Source organism: Ictidomys tridecemlineatus, chromosome 6 (genome assembly GCF_052094955.1).
Source record: "Ictidomys tridecemlineatus isolate mIctTri1 chromosome 6, mIctTri1.hap1, whole genome shotgun sequence".
NCBI lineage: Eukaryota > Metazoa > Chordata > Mammalia > Rodentia > Sciuridae > Ictidomys > Ictidomys tridecemlineatus.
In genome coordinates, this window is record NC_135482.1 from 8276576 (window position 1) to 8300904 (window position 24329).

A 24329-nucleotide genomic window follows, 5' to 3' on the forward strand; every position below is an offset into this window, starting at 1 on the left:
TATATTTGGAGCTTCATGTAATTAATAGCTTCCTGTGTAATTAAAAATTAACCGAACAATAATAAATAAATAAGACGTGGCAGGCACTGTGATGCATGCCTGTAACCCCAGTTACTTGAGAAGCTGAGGGAAGAGGACTGCAAGTTTGAGGTCAGCCTGGGCAACTTAGCAAGCACCTGTCTCAAAATAAAGAGGAAAATGGGCAGGGGATGTAGCTCAGTGGTAGAGCACCCTGGGTCCAATTCCCAGTCCTGCAAAACAAACAAATAAGACATGGCCCAGGTCAGGGGAGACAGAGGCGATGGCAACCCCAAGCCACAAAGAAACACTGACAACTTGTGATCCGCTGGCGGGTTCTGAGTCTTCACTTTATTACTATGTCACCAGAAGTCACCACCTTCACTTGGTTCACCACAAATGGACAGATGTCATAAAGGAGGGTGCCACAGGGCCACTGGATTCACTCTTGAGAGACTTGACCAGGTGGTGGGGGGTCTAGATGGGGGCCCAGGATGGGGACCACCCCCACCACACGTGCGCGTGCACGCACACACACACATAGATATATTTGTGGAGCCTTATATTATACATCTTATATATAGAAAATATATATATTTATACTATACACAGGCAGTACCGCTGCGGGAAGGGCCAGGGCACCCAGACAAGGGCTGTGGGCACCAGGGGCTGGGAGTGTCAGGTCAGGGGCAGCGCTGGGAGGTGGCTGGACCAATCCATCCTCCATAAACTCTGGGGGGCGGTCCCCCTTCATGCTCCTTAGAGAATCAAAGGAGCCTTGGGCCAAGGCTAGCGGCCCCCAGGGGTAACAAGTGGGAGCTCTTGGTACATAGGAAGAGCCTGGGGCCCTCAAGAGTCTTTGAGATGGAGATTCACCAGGGAAGGAGGGCGAGGGGAAGCCCACGCAGGCCCCTGGGAATTAGCCCCTCCATTATCACACCTCCAGGTGGTGAGGAGCCACCCAGGCCTGACGGCCGATTGCACAGGATCATGTCACCTCAGGAGGCAGAAGAGAGGGCTCCCCACCTCTTGTTCTGTGCTTGACCTTGGACAGATTACTGCCTTCCTGTCCAGACTGGAGCCTTTCTAAGGGTCCTTGCAGCTCCACACTGTGGAACCCATTTCCGGGGCCTCTTGTGCTTGATGGGGAAGGGGGAGTCCAAACCCTGCACGGTTGGGCTGAGGGCGGGGCGTGGGGCACTTCTCCAAGGAAAATTTGGAAAAAAGGAAAGCAGAGGGCATTGGAGGAGGCCGAGGGGATTCGAGATGCCAGGGGCCTCGGGCTCAGGGCCCCAAGGGGCTGTGCGCAGACAGCAGAAGGGCGATGAGGCCTCCAGCAGCACTCAGGGGCGTGTCCCGTCCAAATCCTACCCTGGAACATCTGTCGCCCTCTGTCTCATTTTCACATGGAACCCAGCTGCTGTCCAGCTGTCTCAGGCCCTCTGCCACCCCACTGCCCTTGGGGGCCTGGACAGAACCCAGTTCTATCCACGCCCACTGCTAGCTCGCCTGTGCTTATGGAGCGTCCCTTCTGTTCAGGGGGACAGTGCTGCTCCTTCCCCGCTCCTGGCCCACCTCAGGACCCTTGCTCAGGGGAGCCTTGGGCTCACGGGGTTTGCCCCACGCCTCGCCCCCTCAACGGGCTCTGTGTACCTTTTCTGGCTGGTGCTTGTCTTCCCAATGGACCATAAGCTCTGAGGGCAGGGCAGGGACCATGCACACCCTCCGTGTCCCCAGCACAGGAACCTGACAACTGGCTGCCGAGAGTGAACAAGGCAAGGGGCGAAGGGGTCAGGGGGCGAGGGCTCTCTTGCCCCATCCCTGTGGCCAACCCACAATCCCCTCTGCCTTGCTGCCTGAGGTACTGGCTCGTGTGCACCGGGCAGAGAGGTGCAAGAGGACGGACGGCACAGACACGCAGCCTCCCTGTCACTTGCAGCTCAGGGTGGAGGAACCTTATGTAAGAGCCTTCCCTGCCCAGCTCAGAAGGGCCCGCTATGCCCACAGGCCCCACCCATGCCTGTGTCTTAGGGGTGGCCGATGCCCTACCCGCTGCAGCCCAGTCACCCTGAGCCACTCTGCACCAGCTGCCCTCCCTGGGTCCCCTTGGGGGCTTTGCACTGCCTCCTATAGCAGGCCTCTGGAAGGCCAGGGAAAGATGCCCCACGTCCAGGATTGCTCCAGCCAGAATCCCTGGATGACCCCAGCCAGAGGAGGATGAGTGTCCCAGATCAGGCAGGGTATCAGGCACCTGCTGGGTGACTGGGGTCAAGAAACCCAGGCAGCAAACCCAGCTCAGCTCCACCGGCTCTTTGGGACCTTGGGCCAGCCCTGCCCCCCACCTGGCCTTCTTACCCACCAGCTCTGGGTAGGGACCTGGGGAGCCAGTCGTTTGGGAGACCAAGAGGGAGTTGCTAGAGCTCCCTGCAGGACACAGAGCAGGAAGCACGGGGTCATGGGCGAGCAGGGCGAGCACCCCTGGAGAAGGCCAAGGCCAAGGGTGGGCACCCACAGGAGCAGGCCCCTGGCTTGCAGCAGGATCGTGGTGTCTCGGGGCTGAGGTGCCCATGGCCCCAGGACGAGGACACCACGGAGCCAGGCTCGTGATGGGGGGGCGGGCAGGGCAGGAAGAGCGGGCAGGCACCAGCCTCGGGGCTGCCTGCCCAGCCCTGCCTTCACTGCCAGCTTCCTGAGCCACCTGGGCAAGCGACCTTGACCTTCCCAGGCCTCAGCTTCCTCAACCTGCCAATCCTAGCAGGTCGGGTGTGTTGACAGGTTCTGGGGGTGACAGCCTGAGTCCCATGCCACCAGACCTCCGGGCATCACCCCAGCCCTGCCTTGGTGCTAACAGGGCTCCCTCCACATCTCACCCAGCCCTTGACAGGGACCATCTCTGCCTCTTCCCCACATGTGCTGAGCACAGGCCCGGCACACAGCAGGCGCTCAACAAGCACTTGAGGATGCAATGAATGAATGCACCTCACCCCTGTCCCCAGTCCCCGCTGGGCACATGCCCCGGACACACTTGCACACTCAGGCAGAGAGAACCCAACACCTGGCTGCTCCCACCCCTCCAGAGCTCCCGGGACCTCAGCGGAACACCTTGAGGCTGCGGGGTGCTGGGCAGGGCAGCCTGGGAGGGGAGGGCGTGGGGCGGAGAGCAGGGCAGAGGGCGGGGGGCAGGACACGCGAGGGTGGGGCAGGCGGTCACTGCGGCTCAGTAGCCCTGCGACTGGTAGCCCTGGGGCTCCGTGTCAAAGGCGTTGGCCGGCTGCTGGTAGGTGCCACCCATGCCGGCGGGGTCCGGCCCGGTGCTGGGCTCCACGTAGGGGGCGTAAGGCATGCTGGAGTCCTGGCTGGGGTCCATGTAGTCCTGGGAGAAGAGGGCCGAGTCGGCGCCAATCTGGTACCGCTGGAAGGCCAGCACAGCCTGGCCTGCCTGGGGGCGGGGGCCAGCAGGGACAAGGACAGGTGGGAGGGGTGGTTAGGGGAGAGACAGACAAGAGCCGGGTTAGTGGAGGTTAGTTCACAGGACACAGGCAGTAGGGGGTCTCAGGCCCCGAAAGCACTGAAGTGAAAGTAAGGCCAACTGGGGGCCACCCTGCCTGAGGCCCAGAGGTCACTCTAGGCCACCAAGAAGTCTTGACCTCCACTGTGGAGGGTTAAGATGGCCCCAAAGCCTACAGCCGCCTCCTCGAACTGTGACCTCAGGGCTGCCCTGTGGAATGCGGCAAAAAGTTTCTTAATAGGCCAGAGAAATCTTGGCACCTCCTAAAAGCCATCCTCTGTCTTGCAGCTAGGCGTAGACTAAGTTCTAGCCACTGTGGTGCCCCCATGTTCTCTGTCCCACTCTCTGCTCTGATACCTGGAACACAGATGTGATTGCTGGAGCTCTAGTTGCCAAAGTGGACCACACAGTCCATAAGCACATTGTAGAGAGGGAAGATGGCTGGGTCACTGAAGACCTCAGAGCCACTCCGCTAGTCCTGGGCCACTCCCTACACCTCGACTTCTTTGAAATCGCGGTTATTTGAGATTTCCGTCACTTGCTGCTCACTCTAATTCTTGCTGAAACACATGGTCAGAGAAGTTTGGGAAACGGAACTAAATGGAGGGAAACTAGTTTCAGGACCACAGGACTTGCCAGATCCCCACGGGGGAATGGTGGCAGCCAAACTTTGCTAACCTCATCTGACCCCACGGCCCGGTTCCCCCAGAGCCCAGTCAGGAGACTCGGCTGTGCACACATGCGTAGGGACATTCTTTCTCATTAAAAGCAATTACACTGTCTTCAGGACGACGACGCTGGCCACTCTGAGCTAAGGGTAAATCAAATTCGCCATCAGAATCCAGCTCAGAGGTCTGGTGACGCCTGCCTGGGGATCTTCAGCCTGGGGACCTTGCCTGGGGAAGACGCTGTGCTGGGCACCCCGGCTGCAGGGCTGGGAGACGGAGGTCCCCAACTCCTTCCCCACAGGGCCAGGGGGTGGCAGCGGGGACACTCTGCCCAGGCGGCGCCGGGAGCTCGGTAACTAGGTGCCAACCGCAGCGGCCTTGGCAGCCCTTGCTGGGAAGTGGGTGTCGCCACTAAGCACCACGGTCCTGAGGAGGGCGGAGCAGGGAGAAGCTGGGCTGAGGCGTCAGGTGGGGGTTGCCCTCGGTGCTGGTCTGGGGCCCTGGCTGCTGGGGCTCGGAGACTGGGCCTTGAGCTGTCAGCAGCCCTAAGAGCGCACAGGGGACACGCAATGGGACTCCTGAAGGGACAAGGCCTGCGGTCCTGGCCCCTCCGGCGCTTCCACTCCCACTGTGGAGGCTGGATCCTTCAGAGAGGCAGAGGGCTGGCCCAGATGACCTCGGCGAGCCCTTTCCCCAGAGGCTCTGGCCATGGCAGCGAGGACTGTGGCTGCGGTCAGCCCCACCCCGTGGGCTCAAGGCCCATCTGGTCACCACTTCAATGGGCCACAGGTCGGGAGCAGAGGCCAGGCCTGGGCTCCCACCATCCAGGCCGCAGTAGGTGGCTGGGGTCCGTGGACACCTGGCCCTCTTCCTCAGAACAGGCACGTCCCTGCAGCACGCCCGCGGGGCAGCAGCCAGGCGCCACCTGGGCTCCGCTCCGCCGAGCCGAGGCCCCGCCCTGAGGCCTGGTGCCACAGCCTTCTGCTGCCCTGGAGTGGAGCAAGAGGCAGGCTCCTGTCCAGGCGGCTGAGGGCACAGGGAGGCCGAGCCTTCGGCAGAGTGAGGACTCACAAGAGGCTCCCTCCCAAAGCGCAAATTGCCCCTGACTTTCCGGGAGGATGAGTGAATGAGTGAGTGAGTGAATGAGTGAATGGGTGAAGGAATGATGAATACAGAAGCTGACATTTATTGAGCATTCCTGTGCCCAACCCTGTGTGGCCTTTATTTCATCTGCATGACCACCGTGAAAGGTTGGTCCATTATTACCTGTCAGGCCAGGAATATGGACTGAGGCTCAGAGAGGTAGAGGGATTGCTCTAGGTCACACAGCACACAAGAGCAGAACCAAATCAAAAGGCCTCTGACAGTCCAGGCCAGGCCCCTTTCGGCAGCCAGCCTCCAGGGAGACAGTAAGACCATCCTTCATGTCACAACTGTGGACACAGAGATCATACGGTGCCTGCAGCTCAGCACCTTGGACCACGGACACCCTTGGCAAGCCCGTGGATGGACTAACCTCCAGCCTTCTAGCAGCCTGCAGCCCATTGGGGAGGTTCTGATGTCTGTCTTCCCCTCCCAGCCTGGGGGTTCCTGGGCAGCAGGATCCCTGTCTAACTCATCACTAGGCACAAGATAGCTGCTCAATAAACGTTTACTTAATGGATGAACGGACAAAGAACGGACAAAGGGGCAAGGAGTGAAGGAATGAGCCAGGGAGGGTCTGACTCTTCCAGCCGTGCCCTGTCCTGGGGTCCTGGGCATCTTTGGCACTAGGTGGGCACGGGGCTCCCTGCTCTGCAGGTTGGGGCTACGGCTGTGCCGAGGCAGGGAACAGTGTGCTGTATTCCTCCTGGAAGGTAAGGTCCTTGAATCTGCGCACGGCCAGGGCAGCGGTCAGGCTCTGCCAGGAGAGAGCAGGGGTGAGGCTGCTGGAGCGGAGCCGGAGGGCAGCGGTGCTAGCAGGGAGGGAGGCCTTGGCACCTCGGCCGGGTGCTTCAGATAGCCCGGAAATGCTGGTGTCCCCTCACCTCCGCTCCTCTGTGGGCCCCACCTCTGGGCTAGCTGCCTCCAAGCTCTGCCTGCAGGTGGCAGGGCCCAGTTCTGGGTGCCCGTCTGGACTGAGATCCCGTCTCCCACCCAGGCTTGAAGACATAAAAGCCTAGAGGGGCCCTGGCTGGCCCACGGGGACGGGGCTACCGGTTTCCTCTCCAAACTCCAGCTCCAGATATTGTGCTGTGGGTTGGGTGTCCCCAAAGAAAGTGCAAGTCCAGGGACCCTCGAGAAGAGGCAGAAGTCACCGCAAGAGGGAGGAGGAGCAGGGAGGGCTGGGTGCACGCAGCCTCAAAGGTCTCCTTGCAGGAGGCTGGGCAGGGGCTGCGCAGCGGGGAAGGGAGAGCCCTTGAGGGGCCTGGAGCTGGGGTGACCCTAGATCTCTGCAGGACGGAGCTCGGGGAGAAGAGAGAGAGACTTCCTAGACCTGCGGGAGGCCATGCGGTGCGCCCACAAAGACCCGGTCTCCAGCCTGGTTCTCAGGGGCCTGCTCTCTTTGACTCACGGGATATATATTTTTAAAAATGTAAATAAATTACCAATACGTGAAGATGAGATTTCATGTGAAAATTTAGATTTCTTGTTTCTCTGGAAAAATTTCTGCATGGCCACAGGCGCTTTGCAGAGGGGCCCCTTAGAGTGCACAGGCCACCTGGCCACTCACCTGCTCTCGGCCCTGCCTGGACACCAGGGTTTGTGATCCCCCCACCCCACGGGCCATCTCCAATCCCCTCATTCTCCAGATGGGAAGACAGAAGCTGGGGAATCGGAGGCAGCCCCACCGTGTGAACCCGGTCTCCTGAGCCTGCGAAACTTGAAGCCCCACCTCCCTGTCTAGGGCTCCACCTTCCCATCTGTAAAATGGGATGATAAATACCATCCAGAGAGGCCCCAGAGTCTATGACTTGGGGCAGCTGCTCTGCATCAAAGTGAGGGCCTTGGCTGTGCCCAGGGCGGCAGCGGGGCTGTGAGGCTGGGCTGTGGGGCTGGGCCTGCAGGGGGAGCTCCAGAGGCAGCCAGAGGCCCTGCGGGAAGGCTGCCCCCTGGGCGCTGGGCCGGTGGGTGCGGTACTCACCCAGGTGAAGATGGAGAAGAAGGAGAAGGCGATGGCGGCCCGCGCGGCGTCCGTACCCTCGTTCAGTGGGTTGTCCTTGGGCTTGGAGACCTGCCACTGGTTGGCCAGGTAGCAGAAGCCCACAAACCAGAGGAAGGCCCAGAAGGCTGGGGTCCCCGGGGCCAGGCAGAACAGTGAGGGCAGAGCGTGAGGGACAGGGTGTGTGGAAAGCAAACAGGGAAACCGAGGAACAGGGCAAGTTCACGGGCAGGTCTCCCGCGCTCCCCACCCCAGAGGGCAAGGCAAGGGGGAGGGGAGCAGGAGAGGGTGCAGGGGGAGGGGAGGAGGAGCAGGAGGATTCAGTCAGATGCAGAGGGGGAGGCCACAGGAGGTCAAGCCAGGTGGACAGGGCAGGGTGGGGCAGAGAGGGAGGGCCACAGCAGGGGGGAGGGGGAGAGGGAGGAGGAGAGAGGGAGAGAGAGCAGTCAGCTGGGCCAGTGTTTCTCTAACCGCCAGACACCAGTTTATAGCCACGTCCCTGACTAGGCCCACCCGAGGCCAGCCACTGTCCAGCGAGGGAGGCTGCAGCGCCCCTGCTCAGGCTTCCGGAAAACCAGTGGGGATTTGGGGGAAGAGGCTGGTGTGGGGGCAGCTCCGGGGGTGGAGGCTCACAAAGCCCCCTAGTTCAGAACGGCCCTCTGAGACCTGGGGTGAGGCTCAGAGGGGTCTGTGGTAACGTGATCTGGGGGTCCCAGATCAGGGGGCCCGGGCTGAAGGTCACTTCTGAAGGGCAAAGGGTGGCAGGTCACCTACAGGCCACCAGACGAAGGGGGTCGGGCTCCAGGGACCCACTGTGTGCCAGGGTCCCATGGCCCTGGCTTAATTTTCACAGGCTCCGCCAGGAGGGGGCGCAGCAGGGCTGCTCTGGGGTCTCGGGCCTTGCCAGCCAGGGGACCCTGAGTCTGTCCCCTCACCCGCCTACACCTCGGTTTCCTCCTTGGGAAATGGGGAGGGGGCGGCGGCTAGGTCCCCCAGCAGGGCTCACCCGAGACGCCGATGTCGGACAGGACAGCCTTCTTGCGGTCCTTGACGCTGCTGATCTGCGGGAAGTAGACGTCCAGGGCCAGGTAGAGCAGGCAGGTGAGGAAGGCCAGCACGCCCACGGCCACGCCGTAGCTGCAGGCGCTGGCGTTGCGGTTGTAGATGCAGAACTCCTCGCCCTCCGAGGGGCTGTTGAGGTAGCCCTCGTTCACGATGGAGCCGAACACCACGATGGAGAACACCTGCAGGGGTGCGGGGTGAGCCTGGGGGGGCGCTGCCCCAGCCCCGGGACCTGCCCCCACCCCTCTGACCTCTCTGAGCCATGGGGCAGGCGGTGAGTGGGCATTTCAGAGAGAGGCCCAGAGATGCCCACCACCAGGGCAGCTTGCCTGAGGTCACACAGCGCAAGTCGGGTCAACTGCTTCCTTCCTGAGCTGCAAGCGCTAACCCCTAGCCAGAGAAGTTGTCCTGGGCCCTGACACCAAGGTCCCCTAGTGTCAGGGCCCAGGACAACAACAAACGTGTTTGTTGCCTTAAGACCTGGGTTTGGGGGCAGTTTGTTACACAGCATCAAGGCTGGACTGGCCCCAGAACGGGGAGCCTTTGCCCTCCTAGTGTGAACATGCCCAGCCCCACCCCGCCCTTCCCTCTGGAGTCTCAGGCTGTGTTCAGTCCCTGCCCTGTTGCCAGGGCCAACAGCAGCACCACATGTGCCACCTCATGTAGATCCTCAACGGCCCCCAGACAGGCATGTTTCAGCTGGGTAGGCAGCAGCTGAGGTGGCCCCAATGACCCTGCATCCAGCAGTGCATGACCTTGTGTCCCTAAGGTCCCTTGAGAGCGCTGGACCTAGCAATTTACTTCTAACAGACAAAAAATATGGCAAAGGTGATGAGGTGCTGAGAGGCATAGCCAAGTAGGAATGACGCATGGCAATTTCCTTGTCAGCCTACCCCATGTTGCTTAGAGGGAGGACTCTCCATTGTGGAAATGGGCTTGCCTTGGACCCAGGTCATTTGCAGTGACATTGCATCAATGTTTGAGAAAGGTGACCCTGCTCAAGGACCAGGGCGGATCCCGGTTTAGGGTGGTTCCAGGTTTAGGGTGTGGATCCTGCTGGGAATAGGGCGTATCCTGCTGCCTCAGGCACGCGCCCACTCCTTGAGTTCCCCTTGAGTTCTCGCGGGATTCAGAGAGTATTTTGGGATGCAGAGCCCAGTGGAAGTGTGGATTTTCCCCAGAACGTGCGTGTAGAGTGCCGGTGAGAGTTCGGGAATAAAGAATTGCTGTTTGAATCTACAAGGCTGTGAGTGGCTCGTGATTTTGTGCCCAGCCAGACTGCGGCAATGAGGTCTCCCTCCTGGGTACAGGTCACAAGAAGCCCTGCCCACCCCCAGCTTGTCCCTGCACCAATGGTGGAAGCCAGCATGGTATTCTGAGCTCCAGAAAGGAACAGCCAAGAGCCCACGGGAACTGAGTCCCCCCACAGGCTGGATTCCTCCAACACAGCGTTAGTGAAGTTGAGTCTGGATCTGCCCGTGGGGGCCGTCAGATGAGACCAGGGCCCCTGGCGGGTGCTGTGAGTGTGGCCCTGTGACAGCCCTGGAGGCAGCAGCACCCTGCAAGGCAGAGTCCTGCCCCACAGAAACTGTGAGGCAGCCATGTTTGTTGCCTTAAGACCTGAGTTTGGGGGCAGTTTGTTACACAGCAGTAGCTGTTGAATACATCAGTGCCACCAGCATTTTACCAATGGGGTGGTGAAGGCATGCGTATTAGTGAACGTGCCCAGAGACACAGCCTGGAATGTGGCACAGCTGGGCTCTAAGCCCAGGAGACCCGACACCAAAGTTCATGCTTTTTCCCTGTTTTGCCTGCCTCCCCGAAACCACGAGGAGGAGACCCAGAGCTGAGGCACATACACTCCAGAAGATTTGGCCCCATGTTTGGCCCCTGGTGGCAGACCTGGCAGGGATTGCTATCTTCCAGGTCCACTTGTCTTTACTTTCTATTTTTTCCTGAAAGAAGGGCATGATCAAAAGTGGAGACGCTGGGCCAGGACACGATCCCCACCCGAATGCGCACTGGCAGAGGGACCGAGAGAAACGAGCAATGGCTCGGCCGCACTAGGGTTGTCGTTCAGCCCTACAGAGGGACAGAGCACTGATAGGCACGATAGGGGACGAGCCGGTGAAGGAAAAATAAGCAATGGAAAGCAGGACGTGGGGACAGGGCCCTGGCCAGTGGTGGAGTGTCTGGTGCCCAGGGCCCTGGGTTCACCCCAGCACACACACAAAAAAGTCAGGCCACATCGTACGATTTCTCTTATGCGCTCTGCTCATGAAAGGCAAGTGGAGAGAGAGCAGGTGGAGGCGGCTGGATTGCTGGATGGCGTGGGGTTATCCGATGGGCACGGGGTGTTCTTATGGATGATGAAAGGTTTGTGGAAAACAGGGAGAACCAGGGAGAGGTGGCGAGCATCCGGCGGGCAGCAGGGAGAGTGCGCCCCCCGCCACTGAGTCAGGCACTGGTGAGGAATCGCAAGCTGCGCGAGGTTGGCCGCAATAAAAAGAAAGGACCCGAGGCGCGTCCTGGATGGGCCACAGCACCCATCTGCCAGGCCTGGTTGGGACGCCACACGACCAAGGCCGCAGGCGGAGGCTGGACGTCCTGGCTCGCGGCCCCGCCCCCCGCGGCCCCCAAACTAACAGGGCAACAGGTGCAGCCCCAACGGGCAGCTGTCCTGGCGTCTCTGGATTCCCGCCAGAGCTCCTTTCACCTGGCCAAGCAGGCGCTCAGCCTCAGGGCACCTGAAGAAGGCGTGGCATCAGAGGGACCAGCAGGGAGAAAGGCCTGGAGTCCAAGTCTGAGGCTCAGAAGACAGAAATAGTGACAAGAAGCCAGGCTTCAAAACAACTGTCAAAGGGCTCCTGGCCACCCCTCAGGCAAAGCAGACTCCGTCACACTGCAGGGAAAGGTGGGCTCCTATGAATTGTGACTTTGAACCCTGGCACTGCGACAAGCTCCAGTTTGTAACCAAAAACTGCCAGGGCAGGGGGCTGGGGATGTGGCTCAAGCGGTAGCGCGCTCGCCTGGCATGTGTGTGGCCCCGGGTTCGATCCTCAGCATCACATACAAACGAAGATGTTGTGTCTGCCGAGAACTAAAAACTAAATATTAAAATCCCCTCTCTCTCTCTTTAAAAAAAAAAAAAGAAGAAGAACCTATAGAGTGAAATTGTAAAAAAAAAAAAAACAAAAAACTGCCAGGGCAGGAGTCTGAGGTCTAGTCCTGCATGTCGCCAGATGTCACCAAACCATCAGAAAAGAAAAGACTCTTGGGGGGGCTGAGGTCTTGGCTCAGAGGTAGAGCACTTGCCTAGCATCTGTGAGGCACTGGGTTTCATTCTCAGCACCGCATATAAATAAATTAATAAAATAAAGGTCCAACAACATTAAAAAATAAAAATTCTTGGTTAGAGAAAATTTTTCACACTGACCTGTCAGACCCAAAAATGAGGCCTGCTGCTCACACTGTGTGGTCCTGGGCAAGTAATTTGAGCCTCGGTAATTTTATAAAAATTAACTTCTTAATATGGAAAGCAGTATGAGATTTCTTGGAAAATTGGGAATGGAACCATCATTTGACCCAGCTATCTCTCTCCTCTGTCTATACCCAAAGGACTTAAAAACAGCATGTCACAGGGATACAGCCACATCAATGTTTATAGCAGCACAATTCACAATAGCTAAATTGTGGAGCCAATCTAGATGCCCTTCAATGGATGAATGGATAAAAAAAAAAACAATGGAATATTACTCAGCAATAAATAAAAAGAGAATAAAATCATGGCATTTGCAGGTAAGTAGATGGATTTAGAGAAGATAATACTAAGTGAAGTTGGCAATCCCAAAAATCCAAATGCCAAATGTTTTCTTTGATATAAGAAGGCTGATTCATAGTTGGATAGGGAGAGGGGGCATGGGAGGAATAGATGAACTGTAAATAGGGCAGAGGGATTGGAGGGAAAGGGAGGGGGCATGGGGTTAGCAGGATGGTGGAATGTGATGATCATTATTATCCAAAGTACATGTATGAAGACACAATTTTGGTGTGAATGTACTTTGTATATAACCAAAGATATGAAAAATTGTGCTCTATATGTGTAATAAGAATTGCAGTGCATTCTTCTGTCATCTATAAATAAACATATAAAAATGGGAATAAAATATGAAACACAGTATATTGCCTCTCATAGGTTAGAAATTTAATAAATGTGATTTTCTGCTAAAAAAAATAAATCGACTTCTTAGCTGGAGTGTAGCTCAGTGGTAGAGCACTTGCCCGGCATGTGCAGCCCTTGGTTCTGTCCCCAGCACACACACAATTTAAACGAACCTCTCCTCTGGGGAGACTGAGACACACAAGAGCCAGGCAGCATCCCGCAGCGCTCATTGGTAAGGGCTCACTTCCTTCTCCAAAGGCCCAGGAAAGAAGGACCCCTTTGGGGCAATACTTCCTAACAGACCCACGTTCCCTGCGGCTGGAGAAAAGCCACTGCCGCCCGAGAGGACCCCCTCCCAAAGCAGGAAAACTCAGGCTCCCAGAGGCCAAGAGGAGAGCCTGGGAGGGGAAGCAGAAGGCGGCAGTCTGGGCCTTGGGACAGCAGAGGAGGAGCCGGGAGACTGGGTCCTCTTGGGGGAACAAAGCAGGCAGTCCTTGGGGAGGCCAGGAGGAAAGAGCTGCATACGTGTCCCCAAGAGGGGAAGCACAAGATCAAAACACCTGGGAGGGACAGGGCGGAGCGCTGGGAGGGCCACCAAGGCTGGCCTGCTGAGACCCTGCTGTGGGGAGCTACCAGTGGGGCAGGAGTCCAGCCACTCGCCCAGTGGGTGACCCTGGGCAGCGACTTAACCTCTCAGGTGACTCTAGGAACCACTGCAGACTTGAGAGCTGTTGAGAGACCAGATCTGACTTAGGTTTGAAAAGAACCTAAGGGGGTAGTGTGGGGGGGAAGATGGCGGGGAGGGGCTGCCAGATCAGGTTGGAGGGGCAGCCCCTGGAACCTGCCAACAGACCCTGCCAGGGGACGAGGGGGGTGCGGAGAAGGCGGGCTTGGGGACAGATGGCGCATACCCCAAGATGCCACGTCCCTGAAGGCCAGGGGTCCAACATGAAGACCAGGCTCAGGAGGGGAGGGAACGTCTCCAGGAGCAGCCCCCCAAGAACAGGCTGGGCCTCAGGTTTCCACTGCTTGGCCCCCCACAGTAGGAGGCAGGAGGAAGGGGGACTCACTCTGGTCCCTGGGACACTCACTCTGGGTCAGGGCGAGTTAGCACCTGAACCAGAGTCCCTCTAAAGCCAAGGTTCCAGGGGCCAGGCAGCCGCCCTGAGTGACTCGTTAAGGCTGTTTCTGCAGAGAGGCGAGGCACGCCCAGGGCACCCCAGGAGAACGGGATGTGACACCAATGGCCAAGGCCTGGGGGAAGTTCACACAACAGCAGACCTGCAGGGGGAGGAGAGGGGCCTATGGAGACCTCTGGTGACAGCCAGGCAGGACCCAGGGAGGCTGCTGGGCACCCATAGGCCCAGGAAAAATTGCCTCCTTCCCTTGAGATAAAGAAAAACGCGAAGAACAAGCACCAAGCCAACAGCCAGGCCTCTCCCGCGGCTCCCACCCTCTGTTGAATCCCATCCCGAGTCTTTTTAGAAACAGCTCCAGATGGCACTCGGTGCTGGTCCGCGTCAGACTCAGAAAAACAAACCTGCAGGAAGCTCGGGTTCCTGGAATCTCAGGATCTTTTCTTTTTTTATTATTATTATTATTATTATTTAATTATTTAGTTGTAGATGAACACGATGCCTTTATTTTATTTCTTTATTTTTACGTGGTGCTGAGGAACGAACCCAGGGCCTCGCTTGCATTAGGCAGGCGTTCTACAGCTGAGCCACAGTCCCAGACCTGAATTCCAGGATTTTGGGCTCCTGAATTAAAAAACACAGAGAATCAGAGACCCAGGGATGGACCAGGTCTCTGTGGCCTGCAGGCCTCTGTCCCTGCCCCTGGCCTGTTCCGCCACTCCACAGGGAGGGGATGGCGCAGACACAGGCTGTCAAGAAGCTGTGCACCTGCTGTCCCCTGCCCAGGGTGTGTCCCACCTTTCTGTTTGTCAAATAGGAGCCTTGGAGACCCTGCTGGGTTGTGATGACACCCTGGCCACCTTCTGAGACACCCACCTTCCCAGTCACTCTCCCGCATGTCAGCACTCCTGGTTCGGACTTATTTACCCATCTGTCTCCCCCGTGAGACCTGGGCCCGCGTGGGCTGGGCATGAGGGGAAGAAATCCCACTAACCCTCACCAAGACCCTCCGAAAGAAAAATAAAGGTAAACACATCTGCATGGCGTAGCCTCCAGCAGACTCCAGACCCACACTCCAAGATCAGCAGGAAACCAAGGAGCGGCCCTGGTCCATCCCTGGGCCCCGCCCTATGGGGCAAAAGGGGGCCCTGGCCGCCCGTCTTGAGGGACCAGAGGATGTCTCTACTTCAGATGGAGCCTTCAGGCGTGCCAGGGGCTCGCTGCCCGTTTGATGACCCAGGCTGCTGGGGAGCCGCGACCAGCGCCGTGGGGTGCAGAGGTCACTGCCACACCCGTGGACAAATGCAGGGGTGGTCCCAGATAAGCTGCAGAAAATGACACCTGGCAGCTGTGGTACCCGGCCTCCAGCACCATCTCCAGTTCTGCACAGAGATATCTGTCCCCAAGCCAGGCAGCTGGGAGGAGCCCATGGTCCCTGCCCTTCACTGCAGGCAGCCAGGTGGCCTGCTCAATAGCCCTCATCTGTGGCCTTGGCTACTGCCCACATCCAGATGCCTGGAACCATCTCAGCCTCCCCCTGGGCTTCCTCGCCTCCTCCAAGGAGGCCCGGGCAACAGCGGGGCTCATCCTGCCGTCCTCCAGGCTTGCCACCCGCCCAGCTAAGGGTGGAGTCTACTCCCTAGACAGCTCAGAGGCCCCGCGTGGGCCACCGATCTTGCCTCCGGCCACTCCTGGCCTCCCCAGGACCTCGAGCTGCCCCCTCATCCACACACTGGCTCTGCCCTCGACCCCCATCCATCCTCCAGCCTCCTCAACCTCCCAGCCACTCCTGGCCACCCTGCTCCAGCAAGGTCAGCAGTCTTGCCCCTCACAGCAGCCAAATTATGTCACTACCCTGTGGAAGCCCTTCCCCTGAGGCTCACCCTTCCCAGAATTACAACCCCCTCCCCCATGAACCCCAGACCCCATGAAGCTCTTCCTCAATCCCCTCTCCTACTGTGTGGCCTCAGGACCTTTGTCTTGGCTGCTCCCTGGGATACCTAACTTCCCTCCTGAGGTCCCTCCTCCGAAAAGCCCTCCGCAGACTCCAGGTCAGCAGTGTCCCCTAGTCCCCCAGTGCTCTCCTTGACAAAGCTTCTCCTCCCTGTTGTGGGGTGAAAGTCCCTCCCCAGACTGAGGGGAGACCCTCCAGGGGAGTGAAAGCTGGTTGACAGAGGCCCAGGCAGCCACCAGGGAGCCAGGAGAAAGGGCTCCCCGCCTGTGCCCCAGCTTGGGCCTGCACCTGGCCCAGGCCTCACCCCCTGGGAGCTGGGCCCTGCCTGCGGGAGGCACCTGCCCCAGGCCTGATCCCCTCCTGGCCTGGGAAAGGCCGGGTGCTGGGAGGGCCCCCTTCACAGCTCCCCAGGGCAGGGCTGACCCCAGGTCTTGTGGCAGAAACAGCAGCACAGGGACAAATGGCTGCCATGACCCCTGGCTCCCTCCTCCCTGCCCTGCCCTGCGGCCTGGGAGGGACCTGCAGGGGATTAGGCGGTAATCTTCACACAGGCTCTAGCTGGCCAGCAGGGCCCGGGCTCCAGATGCCGAGATGTGGGTGCAGACTGACCCCTCTTCACCCTCCCGGGGCTGTGGAACCACAGGGCCCTGAGGTCTCATCAGAGAGGGACTGAGCCCAGGGAGGGCTCACCTGACTGGCCCAGGGCCCCTGCACTCCTGCTGCGAACTGAACCTCCAGCCAGAACCTCCGCCAGCCCAGGCCCTCGGGAAGCAGGGAGGCCGGGGTCACGGCCTGGGGAAGGGCTGCCAACCAGCACTCCCGGCCCCTGGCCCCAGGGCTCCCAAGGTGGGCAGCAAGGCCCGTGGCTCCCTCACCCAGGTCTGTCTGCCCTCCTCCTCCGGGTCCGCCTGCCGGCCAGCCCCCACCCATCAGGGCCAGCGCAGAGGGAGACCCAGACCCGGGCCTGCCTCGCCTCCTGGAGAGACCGGCGCCAGCAGGGGAGCCCCTGCTCTGAGGGTTCCGGCAGCCATCACCCTGGGCACAGGGCCCACGGGGAGTGGGCGCAGGTGGGGGATCCAGGAGGCTTCACCCCACCAGCCGGGAACGTGAACTGAATGGGGCGAGACCTGAATGGGGACAATGGTGGAGGGAGGAAGGCAGGGCAGCCAGGGTCCCTAGCCTGGGACAGTGACCTGCAGCCCCTGCCACGCACCGCCTCCTTCTCTGCCTGACGGGCTGCAGTTTTCCCAACTCCAGTGTCACCTGGGCCTGAGCTAGTGTCACTTCACTCAGGTACATGCTCGCCCCCATATTTTACCTGGGTTCCCGGTTCCCTCCACTAGAAGTGAGCCCTCCCTGGCCAGCGTGGGGCACCCAGGGCCTACTCTAGGCCAACGTCAAACAAGCCCACGGGTCCCGTCCTGCGGCTGGGACCCGCTGGGAGGACAGGACAAAGCCCTCACTGCCGCCCCATGCTGCTCAGGGATCCACTAATGACAATCAGCCGTCGGATTTGGCAAAGTGAAGGTCACAGATGACCCTGACAAGATGGGACAGCTGGGAGAGCCTGCTGGAGGGGTGTGACGGAAAGCAGGAGGCCATGGACACACAGCCCCTGGGCGGGACCAGAGACACGAGGGGGGTCTTCCTAAGAGGGGCTTCGCCCATCCCAAGTTGAGGAAGAGCCAAGAGCAGAAGGGGAGGAGGAGGGAGGAGGAGGAGCTCTGCATCCTCGGCCTTGAGCACGAGAGGGACACATCTAGTGGCCTGGTCCACGAACAGGAGCAATAACCTAGGAGGAGGGGGAGAGCGGCGGGCCAGCGGAGCTGTGCCGGGGGTGCCCCGTCAGAAGGGCCAGAGCTGGGGCTCCATGACCAGCCGAGGCCCCAGGTGGACCAGGGCTGAGGGTGGTCAGCAGGCAGGTCAGTGGCTCAGTGGTCCAGGCCCAAGGAGCCCTGGAATCAGGGTGAGCGTGGGGAGCTGGAGGGGGAGGGGAGGGCTGGGTACCGGGAGGAGGCGTGAACAGCCCAGGTTTGGCTGTGACAGTGGCTGAGGCAGGTGACAAGAAGACTGTGGGAGGAGGGCGTCTGGGTGTGGGAAGGACCATGGAGTGGGCATGACAAGAACCAGGACTGAGGGCAGGAGGGGCATCAGGGGACATGTCCTGGGCTGATATTTGGAGGGAAGGGGCTTCCTACCTGAAGCTTCAGAAGAATGGCCCCTGGTGGCCTCAGAAGCCAGGAGGGGCCCCCACCTCTAGGCCCCACCGAGCTGGCTGACCAGAGGGTGGGGGACAGGCCAGGTTACAAGGCAGTCAACACCAAGGCCACAGCTACTGGTAAGACTCGGGGACACAGGCCACGTCCCACCTCATGGGCTACGAGTTACTTGGGGAGCCTCAGCCAACTGGGGTTCTGGCCACCAGCACAGCGTGGGCTTGATGGCTTGAGGCCACCCAAGCGAACCAGCTACCAGGTCCCTTGAAGTCCCCTTCACCTGGCGCCTGCCTTCTCAGCCGAGAGGAGCTGGGCAAACCCCACCTCTGGAAGAGGGAGCTCCCCCAGAAACACGGGGACGCGGCCACCTTCCCAGACTCCAGTAACATGCTCTGCCACACCCGAGGACCCCCCCAGGGAGCTGTGCTGCAGGCCACCCAAGAGCATGGGGGGACATTCTTGATTTGTCACTTAAAGATGGACAGGCCAGTCCTAAATTGCCTGCCTGGAACCCTCTAGAAGCAGGAGTGGGGTTCTGCGAGGCCAGAAGGCTTGGAACCGCAGCCCGCTCCATCTGGCCTCTTTTCGATTGACAGATGGGGAGACTGAGGCCAGGGAGCGCTGGCATCTTGCTCAGGTCACTCAGTCAGCGAGGGCTGGACGGGGCTGCGACAGACACTCCCACGCCCCGCCTGCCTCCCCCCAAGGACAGCCAGTTCTTCAGGTCTAGATGCCAAGTGTGGCTCCTCCGAGCCCCGCCATCTGCCTCCCCCCTGCAGCCTCTGTTCTTTCTTCTCCAGCCAAGACTTGCCCCGCGGCTTTGCCCAGGCAGGTCATGCGGGGCTGGTCAGGTGCGGCTTCCCACGTGGCTGGGGACTCCCTCAGGCAGGGCCGTGGCTCCCTCCACCCAGCACTGTCTTCCATCTACAGGGGGACAACAGGGCCCTCCAGGAGCTCACCGCCCTCCCCACACCCCGGCCAATGTGGCCTCCGATCCCTGGTCCAGGCCAGGAGAGGCAGGGGTCTTCCTCAGTCCCCATGATGGTCCTTGAGCTAAACCCCAAGACTCCTCAGGCTTCCCAACCCCAGCTGCTCAAGACCCAAGGCAGAAACCCAAGAGCCCACGTCTCCTGCAGGGGGTGACCCCAACAGAGGCCGGAGAGAGGGGCCGCTCGGGAGTTGGCGCAGGCAGGCAGGCAGGCAGGCCAGGAGGAAGCCGAGACAGTCGGCCATGGACCCACCTCCTAGGTGACAGGGCCTTGCCTGGTGTGGGAAAGGCAGACCAAACCTGACCACAGCTTTCCAGAAAGGACACCAGCCCCCAGAGGCCGCTCCAGGCCCAGCGCCCCGGAGACAGCCACCCCTCCTCCTTCCGGAGCCCTCCCTCCAGCTCCCCATGTTCAACCAAGACCCCGCCAGAGCCACCAGGCAGCCTCTTGACCCCTGTCACTGTTACCTACACTCCCTGGGGCCCCAGAGGCTCATCATTTCTAAAACCCAGCCTCACCTCATGCCTCCGGGCATTCACACAGGCTGCTCCTCTGCCAGGACCGTCCCTCCTACCTTTGTTTGGTACTAGGGGTGCTTAGTGACCAGCCATATCTCCAGCCCTTTAGAGACAGAGTCTGGCTAAGTTGCTTAGGGCCTTGCTAAATTTCTGAGGCCAGCCTCAAATTTGTGACCTTCCTGCCTCAGCCTCCAGAGCTGCTGGGATACAGGCGTGTGCCATCTGGCCTTCCTACTATTTTAACAGCTCAGTTGTCACCTCCCCTGAAAGCGCTCCACGACAAGACGCTCTAGGCAGAGGGGTCTCCTACCCCCAGGGCTTCCTTTTCTTAGTGATCTGAGCCTCCTGGGCAGTGCTTGCCAGCTCAACTCTGTCCTCCTCACTGGACCAAGGGCCCCTGAGTGGGACATAAGCTGGCACAGAGCTGGGGACTTGGTATTTGTGGAATGAATAAGTCATCTGGCCAGGGGGCTCTGCCTTCCCCCGAGACCTCTTCCTGCTGCAGTAAGTAGGCTCCAGAATTTCTCTGCAGGACGCCCGACATGCAGCCTGGTGGGCAACAGGCGAGGAGGCTCCTCCGGAGGCTGCTGCATCTGCAAAGCGAGCCCGGCTTCTCCACTCGGGATCCACTGGGGATGATGGTGGGTTGATAGAACCCAGGTCAGGCCTTGCCCAGCCTGGGGGAACAGTGACACAGAAGGGCTCAAGAGCCTTGGTCAAGGGACACACCAGGCTGAGGGCCTCTGTGGCTCCGGGTCCAGGGCGGGTCCTGCTCTGGGGAGGCCCAGCAGCTTGCCTGGTTTAGGGGCCCTCCTTAGGAAAAACAACAGAAAACCACCTTTCTCGTAAGATTTTAGAAAACCAGAAGTCTAGGTGCACATTCTGGTGGGGACTTTCAGAGCTGCAGTGGGGGCCTGGGTAGTACCGGAGTACCAGCTCAGTTCTCTGGAACTGAGGGGCTCCCAGGATACAGGACTTCCAGTGCCAAACCCAGGAAAGTTCTGGCAAGCCAGGATGCATCAGTCACCTGCATCTCAGAGTTCAAGCTCCATCAGCTTCGCAGGGAAGCCCTCTGGGTGCAGGGGGACTGGGAGCTCTGAGGGCCCTTCGCTGGCTGCATCTGCCCCCAGCGCCCAAGTGACTAAGATGTCTCAGCACACCACAGACTGCCGAACGGCAGCTCCTCCTAGACCCTTCACATGGGTGCTTTTGCCCAGTTTTCTCTATTGTGGTAAAATACATGTCACATGAATTTTGCTGTCTTCATCGTTTCTTTTCTTCTTTTTCTTTTTTTGTAGCGTTGGGGATAGAGCCAGGGCCCTGTGCATGCCAGGCAAGTGCTCTATCACTGAGCTGCACCCCTACCCTGACTTCACCACTTCTAAATGGACAGTTGAGTGGTATGAAGCACGTTCATGTTCCTGTGCAAACATCGTGTGTGATTTCTATATTTTCCAATAATCAGCAGGTATTATTATGAGGACCAGAAAAGAGAACTATTTATTTCTTGCAAAGCTTATTTACAGGTGCACACCTGCAATGCCAGAGACCCGGGAGACTGAGGCAGGAGGATCACAAGTTTGAGGCCAGCCTGGGCAACTCAGTGAGATCCTGCCTCAAAATGAAAAATAAAAAGGTCCGGGGATGGAGTTCAAAGGTAAAGTGTCCCTGGGTTCAATCCCCCCCCTCCAAAAAAAGGTGTCAATGAGCCTGTATCAGATGTCTCTGCCCCAACAAAGATGAGGAGCACTTTGTACCTAGGTGTGTGGAGCACTGCTGGGAGGTGGAGGGAGAAATCTGGGCATTGGATGGGGGTTGCTTGATACCCCTTATGTCCTTTCCAACCTCGAACTTCCAGGATTCTGCACTCTTCCTTTATTGAGTATTATTTTTTGGTACTGGGGCTTGAACCCAAGGGCACTTTACCCCTGAGCTACAGCCCAGTTCTTTCTTTCTTTCTTTCTTTTTTTTTTTTTTTGGTGTGCTGGGGATTGAACCCAGGGCCTTGTGCATGCAAGGCAAGCCCTCTACCAACTGAGCTATATCCCCAGCCCCCAGTTCTTGCTTTTGAGTGAGTCTTGCTAAGTTGCCCAGGCTGACTGTGAACTCGCCATCTTCCTGTCTCAGTTTCCAGAGTCTCTGGATTACAGGCATGCGCCACCACGCCAGGCTTCCTGGGACACTTTCATGCTCAGTAACCTGGGGCGGGGACTGCCTCAGCTCCTCAGGTGTTGGGGAGCTGCTGCGCCTGCCCACGATGGGTACTCCATCCAGCTATATTTCTTTCTCCTGCTTGGAATGACCTTCTGTCACCCCGATGTGCACAGTGCAAACCCTTCTCCTCCTGCCAACTTGACACCCCCTTCTCCATGCAGGCCACCAGTTCCAGGGCAGGGAGACTCCCCTGCCTCCCATGACCTCAGCCTGGGGGCACCTGGCCCTCTCTCCGGTGGGACTGTGGGCTCCCCAACACAAGGGCTGTGTCTGAGTCATGCGGCCCTGATTCCCTCAGGGCCTCACAGACTCAATAAAGCTCTGCTAAATGAAGCCATCACAGGAGAAATGACCCAAGCAGATAAAACAGCACACCCCCATACAAGCCAAGCCTCCCAGGCCAGAGGCCCTAGGGCTGGCAAGTGGGAGCAGTGCACACAGCCAGCGAACTTGACCAGACAGGTCCCCAGGGCCCACATCTTGCCGCAGGCCTGCTGGGGTCTCTAGGAGCCCCAAATAAATTCAGTGCCACAAACCCTTGTGGATATGCCTGGGGTGCCAGGACACAAAGACAAACAGAACTGGGCTTCTCTACCCTTAAAAAGCTCCCCATCTGGTGGGCCATCCTTCCTATGGCCTCAGGAGGGGGTTTTAACTTTTTTAGATAAAGAGTTGCTTCCACTTTGGGAGGCCAGAGATAAGTAAGTACCCAAGCTGTCTCACCTACCAGATCCTGATATGGCCCCGAAAAACCCCAGAAAGAAAGGCACTTCCCAAAGGTCGGGGTCACAAACAGTCCCCTGACAGTCTCCAGGCCCAGAATCCCCAATCCAAGCTGGTCTTGTCTGGGCCCAGCAGTAATGTGCCCCAAGACTACAGAGGCACGACCTTCCTTGAGTGTGTTTCACAATGACCAACCAACCTCAGGGAGCCCCGAGCACCCCCCCAGCCTTCTTTCCCTGGGATGTTGAACCCCCACTCTGCTCACTGTTTGGGGATTCAGATCCCCAGATCTGATTAAGAACCCACTCAGCACTGGGGGTCCTGGGCTTCACTGGGCTGCAGGTCCAGAATAGGCCCCTGTTTTCACTGTGGGGAGGGGATCTTCCTCCCAGACACATGCGCCCCAGAGACATCCAGGTGTACACTAGGCGGGGTTAGGGATTCATAAAATGTAAGCAGCAAGGGAGCCTCAAGGAGGCTCCGCCCACCTGCTCTATAAATAGGGAAACTGAGGCATGACAGAAGCGGTGGCTCTCCCCACCTCGGATCTGAATTTCTCCTTTCCAGTTAACATTCCCTGGGTGGTTCCCTGCCCAAGGTCACGCCGCGAAGGAGATGCAGATCTTGGTGGAAGCCAGGTATCCTGCTCAGCTCCAGACCCCTCGCTCCGCATCTAACCAGCCGGGCCACAAAATCCCGGTCCCCTGTCCTCTCCTAGAGCGTCCAGGGCAGGCGCGGCGTGCGCCCCGGCGAGGTGATCCATGCCCTGATCCGCTCCCCTCTTGAGGCCACCTGACCCGTACGGGGTCCCCACGGTCGCGCGCCACCGGAGCAGCTAGCTGCAGAGCCGCGGCGCGAGGTCACGCGATGGGGACGCGGGGCGCACAAGCCGGGGGCCCCGGGAAACGGGGTCCTCCGGAGCCAGCGCCCCTCGCACGGGCCGGGGAATGGGGGACCGCGGCGCCAGCGCGGCCAGCAGGGCAGCTCCCGCCCGCGGCCGCGTCTCCGCGGGGCCCGGTGGGGTCGGGGTCGGTCCCGGCGCACCGCCCTCCACACCCCACCGGCCTGGCCCTGCCACCCTCCTGTCCTTACCCAAGACACGACGCGCAGGATGGTGTGCGGCTGCCGGACCAGGGTGTGGGGGTCGAAGGCGCCCCCGGCTTTGCCCGCTCCGTAAGCACCCCCTTCCATCGTGGCTGCACCGCGCGGCGCCCCCCGCTCGGCGCGCGCCGCCGGCCCGTGCGCGTGCGCGGCGCCCCCGCCCCCTCCCCTGCGCGCGGCCGGCGCGGCCCAGGGCTCCCGCCAGGGGGCGTCGTACGCGACGGGCCCAGCTCGCGGACGCGGGCGGGGTCTGGGCGGCGCGCGCCGGGCTCGAGGGGGACGCGCGTGCTGGGGGCGCGCGTGCTGCGGCCCCGAGCGGAGGACGCGCTCGTCGCTAGCGCGGTGACCTCTTTGCAAAGTGAGGGGGAGGAGTGGAGTGTGCAGCCCGTACGGACGCGTCCCGTCCCGGGCGCCCTAAAGCCCTTGGCTCTGCCTGAAACCAACTCCGTGATTATGCATGGGTTTGCCCTTTTCCTGTCGCCGTCTGCCCCAAATATAGAGAGGAAAGGGGGCGCCTCCGTCCCCGTCACGGAGTGTGTGGCACACAGTAGGCGCCGCAGGGACATTCACCGCGTGAGTCAGTGAGCCGGGAATGAGTAACCTCCTCCCAGAGCCCCCAAGGCAGCCCCGCCTCCCGGGACCACCTCTGCACCTGGCTCCTAGGTGACGTCATGCGAGTCCCAGCGCCACCTCCACCCGCTCCTGGAGCGACCCGGCCCTGGGGCAGAGATTGGGAAAGGACAATAAATTCTTTGTCAGACTTCCGTCCTCGTTCCCATCACCCTACCCCCTTCCTTAATTCGTGATTAATTATGTAATTATTTTTCGCTGTCTCTGCTAGTCTCTGTGCTGCCGATGCTCAGGTTTTTGTGTCTTGTTCACTGCTGTCTCCAAGGGCCTGGCACACAGTAGGTGCTC

At 59.6% G+C, this 24329-nt stretch overlaps 1 protein-coding gene across 3 annotated transcripts; it reads right to left on the reverse strand.

The window, feature by feature from the left end:
* Nucleotides 1–342: 342 nt before the first annotated feature.
* Nucleotides 343–23568, reverse strand: Syngr1 (synaptogyrin 1). Of its 3 annotated transcripts, none has more exons than XM_078052711.1 (4): nucleotides 23403–23568; nucleotides 8343–8580; nucleotides 7319–7464; nucleotides 343–3391 (listed from the first exon to the last, which is right to left on the reverse strand). In XM_078052711.1, exons 1-4 carry the CDS (start codon nucleotides 23499–23501, stop codon nucleotides 3236–3238), a joined length of 639 nt encoding a protein of 212 aa, XP_077908837.1. In that variant the 5' UTR covers nucleotides 23502–23568; the 3' UTR covers nucleotides 343–3235. The 3 variants fall into 3 exon arrangements, with proteins under 3 accessions (XP_077908837.1, XP_077908836.1, XP_077908838.1); XM_078052710.1 differs by having other exon boundaries at nucleotides 343–3457; nucleotides 23403–23566; XM_078052712.1 differs by lacking the exon at nucleotides 343–3391 and adding an exon at nucleotides 5828–6094 and having other exon boundaries at nucleotides 23403–23565.
* Between the last annotated feature and the right edge of the window lie 761 nt (nucleotides 23569–24329).

Excerpts from the sequence above, each read along its gene's own strand:
- Syngr1 (XM_078052710.1), bottom strand. The coding sequence starts at position 23,501 with ATGGAAGGGGGTGCTTACGGAGCGGGCAAAGCCGGGGGCGCCTTCGAC. Across the intron at positions 8,581-23,402 it reads TCCTGCGCGTCGTGTCTTGG|GTGTTCTCCATCGTGGTGTT; the intron begins GTAAGGACAGGA and ends GCACCCCTGCAG. Across the intron at positions 7,465-8,342 it reads GTCCGACATCGGCGTCTCGG|CCTTCTGGGCCTTCCTCTGG; the intron begins GTGAGCCCTGCT and ends CGGGGACCCCAG.